A 22,245-nucleotide genomic window follows, 5' to 3' on the forward strand; every position below is an offset into this window, starting at 1 on the left:
CATTGCTCAGGATTCACTCTTTATTCTCAAGGGAAAGCTGTTTTGCTGACAATTTAAGGTCCAGCTGCATCATGGGCCTCTGTACTAGGCACTGTATAAACATGTAATAAAAATGCTGGTCCCTGCTCCAAATAATTTATACTGTGTTTTCTTTACTCTTTGGCAGCTTAAGATGTACATTTGAACAATGGCTTGATCATCCTATATTTCCTTTCTTTTTTCTTTAGTGAAACAAAGAGGCTGGAATTGGAAAGAAAACTGTTTGAGTATAGCAAATCTGATACATACATGTAAGCCTATTAAAATACTACTTATGCATTATTTTATTTTCATTAGGACAATGTAGAGATGACTAAATGCTTTTGAAATATCATTGTAAAGTTTGTCAGTTTTTAAAAGAATTTAATATTCACATCTTCAATATAAGAGCTTATTAAATGTCTGTTTGTTACAGTAGTAAAAACAGTTGATGAAAAATGCCTTGAGTGTCTAATGAAATGTAACCATATTCTCCTTACTCTGTATTATTACTGAAACTTTGTGTATGACTTTGTTAGACTTTCTTTCTGAGAAACCTTGGTGATCTTATTCATATGAGGAAGCTTCAGACAGTTGTCATGGAAGTTTATCACCCTAGGCAGAAAGTGTAGCCTTTTATGGTAACTTAAAAAAAGGTTGATATTTTACATGTCCCATAAAAACAAACAGAAACTGTCCCTGAGCAAATAGACCCAACATTCAGCTTTCCAGAATTCAAATTCTTTCCATGATGCGTGTGAATGAATTCCATTAAAGTAAATATAATTAACCCATGGACATCAACAAGAGATCTACAGTATATACTGCCAGTATTGGAAACTAAAAGGTGTGTGCTGGTATGATGGGGTCTATAAATCCCCCACAAAACACAGACTGCAAGACCAGCCCTGCCCCGGCTCAGTTGTGAGAAATGTTAGTTATGGAGAGATGCACCCTAGCTGCTTTAGCTAATGAGGGCAAGCTCAAGAGGGAGGAAGAGGAAAGGAAAAGGTAGAATAGCTTGAGACTTCGAGGGAGTAGCAACTCCATCAGACTGAGAGATTTATTACCTTCTGGAGTACAAGGGGGGTAACCAGAGATGGAAGTGCTGAGGGCCAAAGGCTTTTTGGCTCAGTTCTGTTATGTTTGTTGACTCTGCCTTTTTTTCTTATTGATGGGGTTTAAGCCATTGTTGCCCAGGTCCTGGACTGAGCCATGCTGCTCTAACTGGGACTTCGCACAAGACGGTGCCAGTCCCTGCTGATAGCTTCTTGTACTTGACTTTTAAATAACCGAAATTAAAAAATCCAAAAAACCACAGCCACCCAGGAAATATATGAATGATGAGGATAGAATTTTATTTTGATGAAACAGAGATGACTGCCTCTTCTACAACTTGCATAGTCATAAGTGGGAATGAGCATGCTGTGATCAGAGAAACACAGAGCTGGGAGTGGAGGAGTCAGAGCATCAGTGACAGCTGCAGGAAGAACAGCCTTGTAGTATTCACAAAACTTTTCTTTTTCCTACTTCCAGCAGAATAAAACTTAAGGGGGAGGATTCCAACTTAGCATCAAATACGAAATTGGTCCGTTGCCTGACCTCAGACAATAAATTCTTGATATGGGGCCTCCCACGATATATGCGCTAATGTAGAACCAAGGGAGTTACTTTTCCAACAGTGGTCAACATTTATGAGGCCTATTACCATTAGCCTATGTGGGGACCAGTATATTCAAAAAAGTGTCTTTTGGTCAATAAACTGTAAACTCAGGTCTATAGTTGCTTTTTTGACATTAGATACGATTGTATTCCAATGGACAGACATAATTGTGTATCCAAATCTCTATTCCAAGCACCTCAAATGATCAATCTTTGGCCGAGATTTTTGGGCCAAAAATAGTAAATGGTTACCATGGCTGAATAAATCTAGGAAGTTTCCTCCAAAATAATAAAAATTCTGGGTTCTGTCCATCCAGTCCTTCCACATGAAGGTTTTGCCACTGATTTTACGGCTAGGATTGCTCCGCCTCTGTAGGGATAGAAGCAGAATTTTCTAGTTAGGTTTGACCAAGCTTGCCTCACAAATGCTATTGTGGGATCTCTGGAGCCATCAAATCTATAATAATTTGACCCGACAATGACGTTAATTGGGAGAGTGTATATTAATTCTCATTCAATCTGAACCCAAGGTGGGGTCTGTGTGGTCAAATCTAACAGCCACAAAGATGTCTGGCTTAACAAAAAGGAGATATAGTTTTCCAAGTTGGGAAAACAAAATTTCCCAAGAGATAGGAGGGAGCTGTAATTTGTTCAGAGTCAGTCTAGGTTTCTTACCTGTACCGCAAAGGAATGTTCTGAAAATATTGAATTTCTTAAAATAAGTTTGAGGAATAGAAATAGGAGATACCCCTCAGGACACAGAAACGGAGCATGACTGTCCTTTAGATCACGAATCTCATGAAAATGGTGATGGCTGAGTAGAGAATATGTTCAGTATGTATCCTGATGCTCTAATACAGGGATGGGATCTCCCATGGCTTTTGGACAGTCAGCCTAGGACTTCTTGTTTTTAAAAAGTCTGTCTGGCCCTAAGAACCCTATCCTTCTCTCCAGGAGAGAGCAGATAGCTTTCCCATGATGCTGTGTGCATTTTGTCTGAATAGGGCTCATATACTGGAAAATAAATGTTTGAAAAGATGGGGGAAATAAATATACTGAGTTATTCACTCCCACAGACTGACTGACTGTCTGTTTCTCTTTTTTTATCTGATATGAATTTAGATGAGTTGGAATTTCTCTGAGAACACTGGCAGTGTGGAAGACTTTTAACATTTCTGTCTGTATGGTGATCATTCAACATACACCATTCCTTACAAACACAACTCATTTTTAATGTGAACTAATATAAGATGGTTAACATTAGAAATTTAATATACGAAGTCTGAAAATATAGTGGATTTTTTGGGGGGAAATTTGTTAATTGACTAATTTTTGTGTTCTTTTAAATGCTATTTTAAAATCAAATTTAAATCTAAGTTATTTAGGTGTAGCATTTTGTTATTGATAAAGTAGCCTTGAAAAAATTGCTCAGATCTATACTTAGTCTTTTGGGAGTAAGAGAGTAATACTGAATACTGTACTAGCATTTTTTAAAAATATCTCTCCCACAAATAAACTGATTCAAATTGTTACATGTCTGATTTCATTTTACATCATAAAGAGTGTTATTTTCCTCCCTTAGAGCTAAAATAAACTTCATAAAACTCAAAAAATACTTGAAAGAAATATGTGAACGACAAAAAAATGCCGTGTTGCGAAATCAAGAATTTTTAAAGGAATTTGATCGTGTTGAAGCTCATATTAGGACTTTTACAAGTTCAGAGGCACTTCAGAAATTGAAGGTAATACTTGTTTTATTACAACTGTTGTATTATGGTATTTACATTGGGGAAACTGGACTGATTTTCTTATGCACATCAAGATTTCAGATGTCAGTGAATCCTAGTAACATATTTTTGCAATGCTTAATATTTGTCTCTTTGGGAGTAGGGAAAACTGAAATAAGCTGATGTGACCTTGTTGACAAATGGGTAGTTAGTAATGCTTTATTATAGATTGTGGGTTTAGTTCTGTGAAGTGCCAAGTTTCTCTTGTGAGGTGCCAAGTGCTCTCGAATCCCATGGAAGCAAGGAAGAATTGAGGATGCTCAGCACCTTGCAGGATTACACCATGTGTTTGCAATAATGCTGTAGTTCAATGTTATCATGTCAACTATTAGCCAAGTAGATGCTGCTGTTCTATGATCAGTTAAATCGGAACATTGGGAAGGTTATACAAAATTTTCCTAATGATTTCTTTATAAGATTTTTAATTTTTCACTAGATGTTCTTCCACTTTTGTAACAAAACATCCTTACATTTGACATAGCAAAATTAAAAACGTAATAAAACCAGCTGGAAGACCATTCTAGGATGGCCATAATTGCTATTGTCCTGCTTTGCTCATTACTTTTCCTCTGACTTTTCTATATTGCCTCTGCTGATGCCATTTGAAGAGTTTTAAGGGCTTGTCTTCATGTACAGCTCTACACTGGTGCAGCTGCGCTGCTTTAGTGAAGATGCTACTACGCTGACAGAAAAGCTTCTCCCGCTGGTGTAGTTAATTCACCTCCCTGAGAGGCAGTAGCTATGCTGATGGGAAAAGCTGCTATTGACATAGCTCTGTCTACATGGGAGATTAGGTTGATATAACTACATTGCTCAGGAGGGTGGATTTTTCATGCCCTGAGCGGTGTACTTATATCAATACAGGTCTGTAGTGTGGACTCAGCCTTAATTGACTGATGAGGCTGTTATATTAGATGTAGTTCAGTCTTCTCCTGCCTTTTTTTACTGCTGCTGATTTATCACCAGTTAATTGTTTAGTGACAAGATTAATTGTGACCTCAGATTAGCTCTGCCATTTATTTGCATGCTTCATTCTTGCTGATTATAATGCCATAATTTTTTCATTAAAAGCTAGTTCTGTGCTAACATTTTGATGGCAGGCACAGCAACGGAGAAATGTGATTCAGATGAAACCACACTTTTCCAAAATTGATGAGAACTACAAACTTTGCTATTGGAGTGATAAATGTAGGGAAATAGCCCTGTGGGATGCTTTATACTCAAAGTACATGAGGTAGATGGAAAATTAACTAATAAGGAACATTTTAGCATCAAATGACCAGATTATGTGGAACCAGAAAAGTGTAGAATTTACACTTTTTAATCTCACCTGTGGTGGTTGTTTCATGTAGAATCAAAAAGAAATCTGATTTCTCCCAGCCTCTCTCTCCAGTCAGATGCCTTACCAGCTATGTTTGCAGCCCTGATTACTCAAAAGAACTCATTGCTGATCTCACTGAATGTAATGTAACCAAATTGTGCCACTTTTTTAAAGAGAGACATTTTCTTAGTATGAAGGAGATTATGAAACTAGCTCTTAAGCCTGTTCCGCTTTTTTGATTTTTTACAAATTAAAGGCATTTATTATGTAACGTGCAAAACAAAATAGTCTTATCTTACTCCTTCCACTGGCCAGTGACATGGTACAACCACAGCCCTTCTCTTCTTAATGTATTGCTTCCTGGTTTCTGTCTATCACTAGAAAGATCAATTTTATTTGAAGCCATGGGAGCGGGATGTTGCAGTTAATTTTAGAGAGGCAGATATCATTACTATCTGCTTTACTGGTTGCTGGCTCACATGATGCCCCAAGGCTCTGTCATTTTGGTCATCAGTAACTTATTATGGAAGGTAATGAACATACAACTCATCTGACCCTAAAGTTTTTATGGTAATGAAGAAACTTTATGCTTGTAGTAATAAAAATAATGTGTAATATTCAGTTCATGAGTACTCTTGAGAAAGAAGGATCAGTTTTACAGAAGCCCCAGAATCTTCATAATTTTTTTTCACATTTAAATAAAAAAATTGATGAATCCACTTGGCTGCCAATCTCCTTCATTCACAAATTCAAGTCGATTTTTACTTTTTCCTATGTAGTCCAGTTGGTTTGGGTGTATGTAGCTGTGTGAGGTTCCTTTTTCCCCTCTCCCTAATTTTTTATTGTAATTGTGTATTTTTAATATTTGCTCTTTGTATAGGTTGAGTGATTGTTAATTGCATTGCTCTTACTAAAATAGCAATGATGATCCATCTTATGCCTTACAGTAAAGTAAAGTGAATGAATGAATGAATATTTCTGTTTTTATCTTAATGAAATGTTTGTAGTGAAATGGATCAGAACTGTAAATAACATACCGCACATGGAGACAGAAAGATAACTTTTTAACTGTGCATATATAATGGAGGGTATGTAGTTTTTAAAAAAGGTAACTTTGCAACTGAAATACTTTCAGATCTACACTAAATGAGCCAATGGAAGTAACAGTCCTTGCTCTTTAGATGTATTTATTTGTGCTGTTTCTAACATATTGTCTTAATACCCACCACTGAGCAATTTGGAAAAGCTGAAATCTAATAACTATCTTTGATAAGATAGTACTACTTTAATTTTCGTTGATTTATTAAACAATACTTATGTGACATCTGAGGAGATATCTGAGCCATTAGTGATTATCTTTGAAAAGTCATAGAAGATGGGAGAGATTCCAGAAGACTAGAAAAGGGCAAAGAGAGTGCCAATCTATAAAAAGGGAAATAAGGACAACCCAGGGAATTACAGACCAGTCATCTTAAATTCTGTACCCAGAAAGATAATGGAGCAAATAATTAAGCAATCAGTTTGCAAACATCTAGAAGATAATAAGATGATAAGTAACAGTCAGCATGAATTTATCAAGAACAAATCTTGTCAAACCAACCTGATAGCTTTCTTTGACAGGGTAACAAGCTGTGTGTGTGTGTGGAGGGGAGCAGTAGACGTGGTATATCTTGACTTTACTAAAGCTTTTGATACTGTCTTGCATGACTTTCTTGTTAAAAAAACTAGGGAAATGCAACCTAGATGAAACTACTATAAGGTGGGTGCATAACTGGTTGGAAACCCGTTCCCAGAGAGTAGTTATCAGTGGTTCACAGTCACACTGGAAGGGTATAACAAGTGGGGTCCTGCAGGGATCAGTTCTGTTCAGTATCTTCATCAATGATTTAGATAATGGCATAGAAAGTACACTTATAAAGTTTACGGATGATACTAAACTGGGAGGAGTTGCAAGTGCTTTGGAGGATAGGGTTATAATTCAAAATGATCTGGACAAACTGGAGAAATGGTCTGAAGTAAACAGGATGAATTTCAATAAGGATAAACACAAAGTACTCCATGTAGGAAGGAACAATCAGCTGCACACATACAAAATGGGAAATGACTGTCTAGGAAGGAGTACTGTGGAAAGGGATCTGGGGGTCATAGTGGACCACAAGGTAAGTATGAGTCAGAGTGTAACACTACTGCAAAAAAAGAGAACACGATTTTGGGATGTATTAGCAGGAGTGTTGTAACCAAGACGCGAGAAGTAATTCTTCCACTCTAATTGGGCCTCAGCTGGAGTATTGTCCAGTTCTGGGTGCCGCATTTCAGGAGGGATGTGGACAAATTGGAGACAGTCCAGAGAAGAGCAACAAAAATGATTAAAGGCCTATAAAACATGCCCTATGAGGGAAAATTGAAAAAAACTGTGTTTGTTTAGTCTGGAAAAGAGAAGACTGAAAGGGGATATATCTGTTTTAAAGTACATAAAGGTTGTTACAAGGAGGAGGGAGAAAAATTGTTGTTCTTAACCTCTTAGTATAGGACAAGAAGCAATGGGCTTAAATTGCAGCAGGGGAGGTTTAGGTTGGACATTAGGAAAAAATTCCTAACCGTCAGAGTGGTTAAGCACTGGAATAAATTGCCTTGGGAGGTTGTGGAATCTCCATCATTGGGGATTTTTAAGAGCAGGTTAGACGAACACCTGTCAGGGATGGTCTAGAAGATATTACCTAGTCCTGCTGTGAGTCCAGGGGAGTGGACTAGATGACCTTTCAAGATCCCTTCAGGTCCTATGATTCTATAATCTACTAAGGCCATAATAATGCATCATCATCATAATTACCAGTCTGGTCAATATTTTATGATTTTTTTTTTTTTACTTTTTGTCATAAACAAAACAAAACTTGAATTTTTTTTGTTTATCAAAGAAAAGCTTTTTGTGGCAAAAAGTTCCACTCAGTAATTTTACACTGTGTAAAAATGTATTTCTTTGTAATCACTTAAAAAAAGTTGCTGCCTTTCATTTCATTTGATGCCCCCTTGTTTTTCCATTATAAAAAGAGTGACTAGCAATGCCTGATCTGCCTTCTCTACACTATTCCTTACTTTTTATACATTTGTCACACTTTGGTCTATTCATCTGAAGGTAAAGCTTTGTATTCTCTTTTCATATGGAAGTTTTCCATCCCTCTAATCGTTCTTGTTGCCTATTTTGGAACACCCTCTATTTTGGCTATATCATTTTTGAAATGGTTTGATTAGAACTGTTCATGCTGATGAAAATTCCTTTTCAACTCTAATACCTTTGCGCTTACATTTCTGATTTGGAAGGTCATTTTCCTGATGGCAGTGACTTCAGTTTATAGAATGAATAATTTTCAGGTTCTAGTGGCTGATCCATGTAGGATATGTTCATAGGTGGCAACTGACTTCCACTTTAATAAGTCAGGGCATGCTGCTAACATCCTATGTGTGCATCCCTATCCTAATAACGTTTTATTCATAACTACCTCTAGCTTATATCTGTTCACTTTTTTTAAGTCTATGAGCTGCATGTGCAGAACATTCTTTCCTCACATAGCTGGAGATCTGTTAGCTATACCCCAAATCCCACTTATGCATTGCTGTAGGTGGTATCTAGTGGAGCATGCTTGGATTCTAACTCCTTGCATGGGCTGACTTGCACCATACCCCTTCTGCAGAGTAGAACTGTTAACAGCTCTGCCTACAGACCGTATGCATCTGTGGTTGGGTCAGGCAAAATTGGCACCTAAGGTTAAAGTTATAGATATCCTTCAGACTGGTGCATTATTCAGTGTGTCCTTATAAACAACATGTGATACACATTATGATCTTGGGTTGTTTATTTTATTTTTTCAAGTGGGCCCAGTATAAGTAGAGAAATGTTATAAATGAACTGATGTGGGCCCCAATTACTCTATATGCTGTTCTGTACGCGATGTCTTCGGTACTCCCATTTAGAAGTTCTTATACCATCATTTCATTTTTTGCTGGGTTGATGCCATTTTTATTCTGCTCATTGGACAAAGCACAGCTCATAAAGCCCTTGTGCAATACTGTTGGAATGATTCCACGGTTTGATTTCCTATTTGTGGCGATTTTCAGGATTAAATGGCTTAATAGAGAATAAAATAGTAATCATTCAAATAGTATTGAAATAGAAAATAATAATCATTCAAACTGGTTTATAGATGTGCAGGCACAAATTGTTATTAATTTTTAACACTTTTTTTTGATGGCGAGAGAATGCGCTTAGGAGTGAATTAGCTTAACTCCATGTACAGCGTATTAAATGGCTATTGTTACCAACTACTTTTCTTTACAAAAAAAGCTTAACTTGTTTCCGTGTACTCCTGCAGTTTCTTCAATAACTGTTGGAAGCTTAACTGAAATAATTTATTTAAGCTTTTGGGAAAACTGAGTAGTTAAACATTTCATCAGTTTTGAGCACCAGGTGTAAAATGGTTGGTTGAATATAGACTTTTTTTCCTTGTGTTATTTCAAATTTTATGAACAAACGTATCTGGAAAATAACACTTTATATATGCAGATTGAGAATTAAAGTACAGAGCTGTCCAAGTTGATTAGTTATCAGATGTATTTCTTCCTGTATGATCCCCGATTCAAAATACATAGTGAAGTGCACCCACTCAGGACCAGTGTAATCTGTTCTTAAGGTTTACAATTACTACCATACAGTACTAATTATAGGTGCTGTATATGCTTAGCTTTTAAGCAATAGTCCTTCTATGACTGCATTACTTTTGGTCAATTAAACAATGTAGTGGAGGAGAAGACATTTTTATGTAGTTCTTTGTTAGTAACACTAGAGCAGGTTGTTTTTTTCATGCTGTGTTGCTCTTTGTAACATCTGCAGTATATTTTCTCGTTAGAATAGTTCAGCGGTTTGTAAACTGACTTACATAAACCAATACAAAATTTAAAGCTCAGCATTTCACTGCAAAGCAGCTAAGTCATTATGTAGGTATAGCCAAAATAATCTGGAATTATAAAAAACATTATAAATAAATGTCTGAGTCCACAAGTTGTTACTCTTTAGAATCATGAAATGAGTGAACACATGAAAACGTACAGGAGGATGCACAAGCCACGTACAACATATGTTTTTCCTGGAAACTAAAACATATTTCAAAAGGAATGGTGTCTTTGGATGTTTTCTTATGAGCTGTTATAAACATCTTTATTTTTCTCAGATAAGATTATATCTTTGTGAAAAACAAATCTTAATAGATTACAGTTCATTACTTTTATGCCCTTGATTTCTTTGATTACAAATTGTGCCATATAAGCATTTGTTGATCTGTGTGTGTATGTATGACTACATTTTTACAATACATAAATCATTTATATGATGGATCTATTTATATGTAGGTACAATATGAAGGAGAAATTAAAAGTATGCTGTCACTTCAGAAGAATAGCATGCCAATAAAAGATGACAAAGAAGATAACGATGAGCAGGTAATCGAAAATAAGTGGAAAATTGTATATATTTTGTCACTTGAAGAACACTTAGATGTTTTCCTCTAAGGTGTACCATTCAGGAAATGGTGGTTGTTGCAAAATGCCTTTTTAGTGTGGAATTTTTGCCATATCGTTTATTTTGTGAAACAGCGCTTTAACAACAAAATCAAGCAGATTAATTGAAAAAATTGTGCTAATATTTTTATCAGGGTAAAAAGAGAACTATAAGAAACTGAAAAAAAGACCGATGTTTGTTTCTGATCAGCTGTTATTTTTATATTTTAATATCAAAGATTGTGAAAACAATTTTAACCTCTGAAAAACATTCTTAATGAAAGTACACAAAATATAGTAATTGATTTATGTCATTCATAATTTTGTACATTTTGACCTTTTCTCAGAAGAAGCAAAAAAAAAAGATTGCATATTTAAGCAACAGACAAAAAGACTGACAAGGAATACTTAAATATATTCTGCTCTATATCTGCAGTAATGCAGGCTTCTAATCCCTCCTCCTATCTCCGTATAAATGATACAGTTCAAGACCATAGCTGTTTTCTTCACTAAAAGCAGTAAAGCTCTTTTAGATGAAATGTCTAAAAACATCTTGTAATAACTTGGAGCATGCTGGCAAGAGTAGTCACTTGTGACTATGTGTGAAACCCCCTCAGCTAGTCGATATTGTAATAAGCAAAAATGGTAGAATCACTCCATTATTCAGAAAAGCCAACAGCATGCTTGTCCCTTAGGCTACAGCATTCATTAAGAAAGGCTTACTGGGCTGAAAGCTGGAAACAGATGATAACAGGATATGATTTTCATATTTAATGCATTCCTTGGAAGAGTATGTGTGCTGCAGATTGATAGAAGAATCAACTGCTACTTTACTAAAAGACTTTCTAGTTTGCCCTATAGCTACCGATGGAATCATTCAGCCAAGAAATTAACTTTTTCTCCTTTTACCTGCTTTATATATCTGCTAAGCAGGCTGCCTGGCTGCCAGTAAATGTTATTATGCAGTTAACTGTTTAGTATTTAAGACTCTTATCAGAAAAGAAACAGAGGCCACACTATTTTGTTTTTATAGTGGGAGGAAGGCTTTAATTTTTCTTTCTTCAGTGCATTAACAGGCATTAAACTGAGTTTATGGGAAGTTTTTCCCCATAGATTAAAAAGTTAAAAACCTTGAATTTAGAGCATTCTTTAAACTATAATATACAAAGCAATGGATCCGGCAGCCTTGACCTATATAAGCAGGCCTTTAAGAATGCATGAATTACGTATATTCAGTCTAGATGTACAGGAAGTCATAGAGTTAGTTCGCAAATGCTGAATTTTTAAATAATGTTTGGTTTGAAAATAATTTTCATAGAAGACAGACATTTTAATCTATAGATTTTTTTCATTTATTGTACTTGTTACATAAATACCAGAATACCAGCATTGCTATGGTTCCAAAAACGTTTTTTCCCATTCAAAATAGTGAAACATTTTGGGTAATATTAGGAAGCTTAATACAAAGCAAAAATTGTCAGTTTACATTGCATTAAAATTGTAGTTAAAATGGGGGGGGGGAATGCAATGAAATGCAAAGATGGCTTCTTTTAAATTGTTCTGTGGCTATGATGCTTAGAGAGAGGTTTTAGCTTATCCGAGAAGAAGGTAACATGAACACATAGTGCAATTTAAAACAAAATATCCTTTTGGTTGGTGGTTGTAATTCTGATTTTTATGGATCTTTCTGCAAGAAATAACCTGAAGAATGTCCCCACTTGTTTATATCGCATTTCATTTTCAAGAATGTTTTTAATTTGGCTCTATTTTTTTAGCCTAATCATGCCTTCTTCCTCCCCATTCCTAAGTTGACTTTAAATCTCTTTCATTCAGATAAGTAAAGAAGGTGAAATTCATTCTGGTGCTTGGGCCTTGTGCAGTGCCATCAGCGTCACTCTAAAGTCCTGTGGTGAAGTTGTGACAAGGCCACTAGCAGAGTCATGGCACAGGAGGTTTCCCTATGAGGCGGATGGCACACAGGGTGGTATTGTGGATGGGAAGGGCTATGGACTCTGCCACTATTTGGAGCCTGCGGCCTTACTACCCACATACATTTTGGCGGCAGGCAACAGAAGCTTCTTCAACTTGTAGGCCAAAGCAATGGCCTCAGGGAGCTACACTGCACACTGATAATAAGTAGATAAGGACTTGGATTTCACTTCTTCCACTGCCCTTGCCTACACTTTTTTCCTACAGAAAGTCCAGTTTTTGTTTTTTTGTGAATAATCCCCAAAGCATGAACTAATACAAATCTAGTGTGCAAATTGTGTTGATTGATTTGTTGCATACTATGGCTTACCTGACAACAATTGCTTTTTGGACCAGCACTCCAACAGAGTGATGGGCCTGACCCGCATTCATCTCTTTGCCTGACTGAGTACTGCAGGATCATAGCCTATGTAGAATTACAGTATTTCTATACAAAAGCCAAGGAGAAAGTGCCACATCTTTTTCAAGATCTTATTAAAATTGTACAGCAGGTTGTCGCAAGTAATGACAGCATATCCGATTTTAATTCTGTTTGCCTTTACCTAAATGATGTATGTGGCTCTTACGTGATTTATCTTTATCTGAATAAACTGTAGTGTTAGGGGAAAATAAGCATCATATTTTACTGTTTAGTCTGAGAAATACAGCGACGAGAGGTCACCCAATTAACAGGATCTGAAATGCTTGGCTTGCTTAAATGTGATATCTGAAAATTATTAAGGATACTAATGCAAAACATGAAGGTGAAGAAAATGTATATCCTTTGTGTATGGAACTTATTGAGAGAACACATTTGGAAGTAGAAACTTCAAGAGAATATTGTCTAATATTCATATATATTTGGGGACAGGAAGAAACATTAGTCAGAACTGGTATTTGGAAGGAATAGGTTGGGTTTTTGAATAAACTGCACTGGATATTAATGTAATTCCAAATGTGAAGGATGACATGCAGTACTTGGACTTCAAAAGCCTGACAGGACTGGACTGAAGGCATCTGGGGGGCTTAACTGTAAACAGACACAGATTTGGATTTTCTAGCAGCACTTTGCCCTGAGAAGCTCTTGCATTGTTGTCTGACGAGTCAGAAGAAACAAGCTGATGTAGGTTTATATTTTAGAATTTTATAACTAAATTGAGTGTCTCTTTAGCAATGTATTTATATAGGTGTGTTTTATTTTCCTTTTTTTTTTTCTTTCTATAAAAGGTGCTTAATGTGATAGGGACAAGTCAAAAGCAGGTGTTTCTGTGAGGTAGAGTGGCTATGAGAAGCCTCCCATCATGGGCCTACTGTTTCTGGAAGTGGAGGAGGCATCTGGCCCTTAGCATCCTTTCTTCAAACATCCTGTAGATAGCCCATGTCACAACTTACCTATTGCATTTGTCTAGCTGTTCCAATCCAACATATCTCAGCTTCTCTTATCATATGTTGGGAAACATCTAATTGTTAAGGAATCCAAGAAGGGTTTTTGTTATGATTTTAGGTAAATTTTTTTGTTAATAAAATAAAACTAACAGCCCACAAGCCCACAAAAACCTTTTTTTCTATCCATAAAATTAAACCCCATTTTTTTGGTATGTTCTGTGTTTTGGGTTTTCTTTCTTTGGGGATGCCAGGAGAAGAGGATGCAACATAAATTAAGTGTGGTCTACTCTATATTCTAATTGAATTGGTCCTTCTCAAAACATCACCTTGGTAGCCAGAGTAAGAGAGACTGAAGAATGGTGCTAGGGGGAGAAAATAAATTCCTTTAAAGATATTGTTACAGGATTCTCCCTTGTGGGTTTTGTGCCTACAGTATGAATCAAATGAGAACTCCCTAAATTCTATAAGCCTTTGGTTCTCTGAGTCAACCCTTCCTCAACCCTCTCTGAAAATGGTCCAGCTACAGGTACTTCAGAGGTCTTGAAATACTGTAGTCTGTTCCTGTCTGACTACAGCCAGTGAAGGATCTCCATCCTGGAGTTGTACAACAGTTTCCAACTACTGCAGCTCTGGCTTTCATTGCCCATCCCACTTGAGGTAGATGCCTGGTATCCTGTATAGGATAAGTTCCCTGGCTTCTAGTAGGATATAAAACTTTTTAGTTTGTATTTAATCTGTTTATTTCCTTTTACAGAAGTAGCATTGACTCTTCCCCAATATATCGTGTTAATCTTGTGTGTCAGATGATTCTGTTCTTGATTATAGTTTCAACCAGTTTTCCTGGTACTGAAGTTAGGCTTACTGGCCTGTAAGTGCCAGGATTGCCTCTGTAGCCTTTTTGGAAAAATTGGCATTACATTAGCTACCCTCCAGTAGTCATGGCAGAGCTTTTAGACGTACATAGAGAAGGAACTCAGCCTCCAGCATAGACTTTTTAACAAATGGAGCACAGAATACTGAAGCTTCTAACCTTCAAAGCACAGAAACTCTATACTGAATAGAACTCAAGGTTCTCCAGATCCATGATCTAGGTTGCTGCAGTGCCAAATATCAGAGGACATCAAGGAATCAAACTAGGCACAACGAGATTCTGGACTGCTGGACATTCATGCTGAATAATAGGACTTAGTGCTGACCAATGAAGCTTCATGCTTCCACCTCCCCTGGAATGGCTCACTGGGAATTAATGCTGACTTGTAGTGATCTAGTGATGAGAAGTTTGGCCTGGGCTGTTTCTCAGGTGTCTCATCTAGTACAATGTCATCCGAATGCTGCAGGTGAGACTGTGTCTTCTTTGCAAAGTAGCTGAATTTTGATGCACTGGGAAAGTAAACATTTTTTTCTTGTTAAAGAGAAGTGCTTTGAGAAGGGGAATATTTTGTGTGTGTGTTGTGGAGAATGAGAGGAAATACCTGGGTAAAACAAACAGAAAAGCTGGCAATTGAGAGGGCATAATGGGTAAATTCATTTGCTGTTTTCCTGTGGAGAGTTGACTTCAAATGTGTCTTAGCTGCCAATGAGAGTTGTGTGAGATTCTATAACTGATTTTATAATTTTAGCTAAATCTCTTCCCATTCAAAATTGCCTCCTTTTCCTTTCATTTTATTTTGCTGCTTGGTGAAAAACTACACAGGGACCAATCCTTATCTTTCAAATTCTAAAATTCAAAGCAGATGAGGAGAGATTCTTACAATCAAAAAGGAGTTTGCTAGCAAGGCAACGTTTGTTATAATGTGCAGAGCTGATAAATTCTGTTTTGGAACACTAAATCCAGGAGCCACTAAATCCATAAAACATTTGCTGGATAAATTTGAGAGCAGAAAATCAGACCCAAAGGATAATAAGAGGAACCCAAAGTAGTAGTGATGAAATAAATTATAAGCTTAATCTGAGTAACATACTCTGAATCTTTCTGCAAATAACTTAGTTTATGGAGTTATTAGATTTTCTTTTGTTTGTATTAAAAAAATGAGCTGTACCATGAAGTTTTGTCACATTACCAGACTAGGTAAATTTAAGACCCTTCCACAGAGAGGTAGTAGCTGAACCTGTGTGACAAATAAGACCACCCAATGAAAAAGGATGGCGGATGCAACAATGATGCAGTCAATGGGATTCTGTTATGTTGTTATGCTCAAAAGTGTTAAGATGTTATTAGAATACTAACTATACTTACTATTATAGCATTAATCATTTAATTCTGGTTCAAGGTCTGTTTATACTGACACTGGCCTTCTACTTCTTCTGGTAACCATTCTGCAGAAATCTGTTAAGCACACACAGAAAACCAAAACAAACTTTAAGGACTTGAAATTTATGCAGCTACCAGAAGTCTTTTGTAGTGAGCAGAAAAAATTGATTCACTGGTGGATTTTTGGCACGACTGTTGTTGTTCCTCCTATTGAGACAAACATACAAGAGGGAGAAAAGGGCAGCAATGAAAGAAAAAAGACTTCTGTCCCTAATGCTTGCTTTGTTGATGTGGTGCAAGCAAGCTATAGCGCATAGTCAGGTCAGTCTTCAACAGGTGTGCTTTAACATCTGTACCCAGCTCAATTCCCCAGTTTGGGTTTGGTCCTTCTTCATTCTGGGGTATGGTCGCTTGCACTGCTTCAGCCTTTTGTGCTGATCATAATGATGGTATGGAGCTTGGCTAATTTAAAAGTTGATTAGACAGAAGCCCAAAGAAGTATAGGCGTGAGAGAGAATAAAATAATGTTACGGAAAGGATGGAGTGTCGGGAATCTTAAAACTTACATCCAATGTGTTGTGTAGGGTTCGGCTGTAGGAGTGGGGCTGGTATCTGCGTCCTTCTCATTCAGTCAGGTCAAAAGATACTTCAGAATCAGAAAAAGGTGGCCCAGTGGTATGATGGTAAACTTCTTCTTAGCCCCAGGTAGTTAGCATTTGGCTTATGCCTTAACACGTACTACTTTTGTGAATCTCGGTTACATTTCAGTGAATTTTAACTTTTGTATAAAAGCAACTCTCTCTATATATATAAAGGAGCCATTTCTTTGTGAAAGAAACACTTCAAAAATAGTTTGAACTCTACCTTTCATTGCTGTGATTTTGCTGTTATGAAGAGTACATGACTAACTCCTGTAACCAGCAAACTGAAGGTAGATCCTCCAGACAAAGATTCAGGCGAGTTGGAAAGAGAATATGGAGAATTTTTATCACAGCTGTATATGGAGTACTTGCTTTCTGGATAGCAGACTTAAGTTTCTAGGCTATCACTTCAGAACCTTTCATAAACACTCTTTTACAAAAAGTGAAATTGGGCAGTTGGGCTTCCAATTCATGGGCTTTCTCTCTGTAAAACTACAGAGAATAAATGGTTGCCCAGAATGTTAAACTACTATAATTGACATAAGCTTTGTTTAATATGCCATTTGACAGAATGTTCTTACCCTTCCATGCAAAATAGTGTACATTAAGTGAAATGGCATGAAGACTTTACAGCAGTTAAAGCTGCTTTCGTATTCTTGTAGTTCAGCAGTTAACAAACCTAATGGCAACATTAGCATTGTCCATCCTTTCTAAATATAGGCTTCATATTTGTTTGCCAATATTTCTCTCTTGGCGTAGCTACCTTTTGGTCTGGATCCTGCAAGGTGTTGTTTGTCTCCTGTGACTTAATCTCCTTCCTGCTTCCCTGGAAGTGGAGGGTACTTAGTATCTGGTACAAGGCACTCAATATCTTGCAGGAATTGGGTCATTCAATCTTATTTTAGTTTTATAAAATAAATGGACAAAGAGAATGTTTTATATGTGGACTAGCATAATATGATAGAAAAATATTTAAATTATATAGAACATTTGCTCTCCAAAGACTAACAGAGACCCTTTAAGAAATGCCATTTATTACATGAAATTCATTCTTAAGCCATCTCAACCTCTATTTTTCAGATGCTGCCGGTTGCAAGACAGGCAGGAATTAACACCAGGACAGCCACATCAAGAGGATTGTATCATCCAGCAACAATCTTTATGGGCCACCAAATGTCAGCCATCTCAAGCATTGAAGATTTCAGTACACAGCAGAAATCTTCCCAGTCCACAAAGAGCTTTTCAGTTTCTGACCCACATTCATGCAGACAGGCAGCACAGAGCAGTAATATGACAGACAGCTATGTAGTACAAACTAATAGTGATATACAGTGCTTAAATAAGTCTGACAAAATAGATGGGAAGACATCTCTCCAGATGGGTGAGAAAATGCCAGTCACATCCAGTGTATCATCTGAGAATGGAAGAACTCATTGCTTAGAGATAGAAAGCAACCCGCATAATGACAATACTAATTTAGTAGACAGCAAAAAATCTGCTCAACTCAGCTCCCTGTTACATGAAAGATTAAGTCCAGAGAACAGAATCACTGATTTAAAGAGTGACTGTTGTAGCAGCTCAGTAGAAGAAATAGTGACAAAGGAGCATTTTGCAGCAAATAAAGAGAGATCTAAACAGCCAATCCGATTGGCATCTGCTCCTGAACAACTTGTTTCTGGAAACGAACAGCCAAGAGACAATTTCCCAGGTATGACAATGGTATTTGTGTGATGGCCTTGCTATGGGCAAAGTGCTGTCTTCCCCTATTGATCCAGGTTTTCAGAATACACTCATCACCACAGGGTCTGAGTGCCTCCACGAATGGAAAGGAACGGCTAAGGCTCGGTTTAGCAGGCTGTGGAGGGCAGTTCAAGAGGAGTCTGCAGCTGTTGTGTGCTGTGGAGCAGGCACTGTGGCCTAGTGGACAGGGACCTCCCCTGATTGTCAAGAGATATGGATTCTGTTCCGGCTCTACCATTGACTGGCTATGTGATTTTGGCAAGTCACTTTCCCTCTGTTTCCCCTTTCTCCCTTTGTGTCTTGTCTGTCTGTTTGGTGCAGGGACTGTCTCTGACTCTTTTTCTTACTGCTTACCACAGTGGGGCCCTGATTTTTGGTTGGTGTTGCTAGCCGCTACTGTAGAGTCCTCCTCTGCTGTGTATCTGTGAGCTGCAGTGCTGGGGCAGTACTGAAGCTGAGTCAACAAATCTGACACTTTGCAGCTCCAAAGGCCTAAACTTTCCCCACACGGAACATGCAGAGGTCCCAACTGCTACTACTGGTCCTGGCAACAGAACAGTTCTGCAGCTGTTTCACGCCAACCTGCTTAGCTGTGGAGGAGTTAAGAGGACTCCTTTTTTGTGCCCTTTCTTTGATTCCAGCACAGAAGTGTGTTTCCTTGGACTTTGTCTTGGTTTTGGGGTAGCAAGGGATCTCTGTTTCCCCTGTTACAATGGTTTGTCTGTGAGAATGGTGCATTTGGAACAGTGTCCCCATTAGTGGTGCATCTGATTCGTGTGACCAAAGACGTGATTCACAGTAGTACCAACCACACAAAGGACCATTAAGAACTCTGTGAGGAACTTGATCCTGGCCAAATTAGCTAATCCAAGTAGGCTTTTCTCTGTGACCAGCCTCAATACCAAACATTTAAGGATTTGCTTTAGAATAGATGGGGATCCAGTTTGCTGACAAGGCCTTTCTTTTGGTAGGGCAAATCACAGTTTAACCTGACAGGCCTGACATGGGCACATCATCTGGAATATCCAGATCTGCTAGATCTCTCCAAAGAACTGATATTTTTATTTTTTCCAATCCTAGTCCTCTTTTTTTTCGGTGCGGGTCAAGTGTTGAAAGTCAGGCCTATTGATACACTGGTACCCACAGATTAACAAGGAACGTGACTATGGAATATGGTTCTCACTAGGCCTTTGGGTGCTTTCGTTGAACCACCAAGTGATTTTTCTCTCCCATATTTTTTTTTGAAGGTGGTCTTTCTATTGACCATAACTTTAGCTAGTAGGAAAGTCTCTGAGATCTAAGACCTCATTGATAATCCTTCTTTTACTGCCTTTCACAAGGGCAGCAAGGTGTTTTTATTGCTATGTCCACAATTTTTACTAAGGTACTGTAGTATCAGATCTTTCTGTTAACCAGTCTAATGTTGTTTGTTTTACTTACCTTGGGAAAACAAGCTTGGTCTCTGCCTCAGGTTGATTTTGTTCAGAAAGTTTGTGCAGAATAGTTAATCTATTTCTGAGAATAAAGCTACTGAAAAATAGGTAGGTTTGCCAATGGTACAATATTTTCAGATAATTAAAAATATATGTATCTAGTGCCTTAGGTGTTCGGAAGAGAAACTTGAAATTTGCCAGGGAATTTGTCCTGAGGGCAGAGAGGTGCTATTTGCTATCACTGTGAAAATCATCCAGATTTGACTAAGGCCTGGTCTGCACACCAATGTGGCAGTTATACATGTGATTTTTCTTCTTTTACTAATGTTGTTATACTGGCACAAACCCTGCATACCAATATAGTTCTACCATACTGGAAGGGGAATAAGATGTACTGCTATAAGACACCTGTATACCATATAACTACTTTCTCACTAGGGGGCTCGATCCACTTTAACTATATTGGCATAGTTAAAGCAGTACAACTTTTGTGTGTAGACAGGATTTGTTATAAAATTTAGGAATGACTATTTGAACATGTAGATGAATTCATTACATGCTTACTCATTATTTTCTGAATGTCCCATGCCCTGCTGAGAACCATGCTTCATAGGCATATCATTCACACACGCTATTTCCCACAGTCAAAATATCCTTTGGCCTAGTGGAAGAACCATACTTCCCCCTGCCCCCAAAGCCGAGAACAGAACTGAGGAACCACATTTCCCAGTTTTGTGCTAATATCTAGAAAACTACCTACTGGGAAACTGTGTCTTAGCACCCTCTAGTGGCTTGGTGCACAAATGATAACAACCCACTATTATCTGCTAATGGAGTTATTATTTTTAGCTCAAGTGGTAGCGATGAGTAACTCAAGAAAATTGACCAAACTGCTCTTAAGAGCTTGCAGAAATATTCTCCTCTGCCTTTCCAATAAATATGGCAATTTTCAGGTTAACACAATTTTCTAAGCCATATAAGGATTGCTAAAATGGAGCTTTATAATGGAAATTACTGGCAACCTTAATGATGGAAGGGCTACTGCCTCTCAATGTAATGATCACAATTTTTTTGGACAAAAGCTGGCAGCCTTATCATGTTACCCTGTATACTTCTTGTTCTCTTCTTTGGCATTCTGTTGTTGCCTTTTTTGTGGTTTTTCCATTTCTCTTGCTTTCAGGACTCTGTTTGCTTTTCATTGTCTTTACTGTCACTTTGAAATATTTGCCACTTCCCCAGTTAATGCAAGACTGTCATTATTTTGAGGTGGAACAAGACAACACCAACCTGGCTTATATTAGCCTTAGAACTTTGCATAGCAGATTTGGCAGAATGTCTGTTCTCTCTCCTTTGCTCCCCAAAGAAATGTTAAGGTGGTCAGTGTCATATCTGGAAAAATACTTTTAATTTCGGAATGTAATACTTTTACCTTAAGGGAAACTATAAGTTTGATTCAAAATCAGAATGATCAGTGACCACTTCAAATTTCCCCTGAGCGTAAGGGCAGAGCATCTAAGTCTTTATGATATCAAACCTACATTACAGAGTTCTAAGGTTAAAGTAGTCCAGGTTTGAATTTCTTGTTCTAGTTCTCATAAAAGGTCGATCTTTCATGCTCCGAATTACAGGGAAGTGATTAAGAAGTTTGGCTCTGCTGTGTGTACCACAACTGAATGCAAGCTTAGGCTTTAAGCTGCAGTGCATTGTTACTTGAAGCTGTTTTTCCTTTGAGTACTTTTCTATTGTTCAGAAATGGTAGCATAATATGTATAAAAGCAGCATGAAATAAATAAAAGTAATAGCTTATCTCTTATATTTATTCATATCCTGAATGCTGGAAACAGAAAATAGAATATAAGATCTTGTCATTATTTGTATCAAATACTATTTTTCTGAAATCTACTGTAATTCAAATCAAAAAGAAGCTCAGCATATGGAAGGGAGAAGATGTTCTGTTTTGCAACACACGCAAGACCCTGTGAACACTGGGTAATTTAGAAATAACTGATACTGCAGTGAATCTTGTGGGAACTTGGGAGTTTCATGGCAATGTTAATTGATTATAGAACTGTTTGATACATTTTCATGAAATTCTAAAAATGCACCCGAAAGTGAAAATGTTAGTAGTGCCTATTTTTATTTGTATCTTAGAAGATTAATGCAACCTCCTTCTGCTGAGCAGCAAGGGGAATCAGCTGCCATGCTCAACTTCCAAGCCAACAGGCAGTGAGTTCTGCTCCTGCATGGATTAGAAGCCCCAAACAACAGCTGCCTCTTCTTCAAACATACTTCTGCCCCCCCAAGACTGTTTTTCAGGCCATTCTGCCCCATTATGTCAGAGGCGGTTTGCTGGAGGAGGCAGTCTTATCCTTGTTTCTGTTTTAAATTGTGGAGGATCCCTTCACTTGCAGCCTAGAGGAGGCATAGGGGATCCACTGAACACCCCTTGTGAGGAAAGCATAGAATAATACACAGATATGAAGGAGGAGGT

At 37.6% G+C, this 22,245-nt stretch overlaps 1 protein-coding gene across 1 annotated transcript in view; it reads left to right on the forward strand.

Annotated features, from left to right (window-relative positions):
* Positions 1–233: 233 nt before the first annotated feature.
* KIZ (kizuna centrosomal protein) overlaps positions 234–22,245 on the forward strand; it is a 77,886-nt gene continuing 55,874 nt past the window's right edge. Inside the window, exons 1-4 of the mRNA XM_032790842.2 lie at positions 234–290; positions 3,263–3,422; positions 10,189–10,278; positions 17,662–18,289. Coding sequence (XP_032646733.2) covers positions 10,216–10,278; positions 17,662–18,289 — 691 coding nt within the window. The 5' untranslated portion in view covers positions 234–290; positions 3,263–3,422; positions 10,189–10,215. The remainder of the gene's footprint in view (positions 291–3,262; positions 3,423–10,188; positions 10,279–17,661; positions 18,290–22,245) is intronic.

Source organism: Chelonoidis abingdonii, chromosome 3 (genome assembly GCF_003597395.2).
Source record: "Chelonoidis abingdonii isolate Lonesome George chromosome 3, CheloAbing_2.0, whole genome shotgun sequence".
NCBI lineage: Eukaryota > Metazoa > Chordata > Testudines > Testudinidae > Chelonoidis > Chelonoidis abingdonii.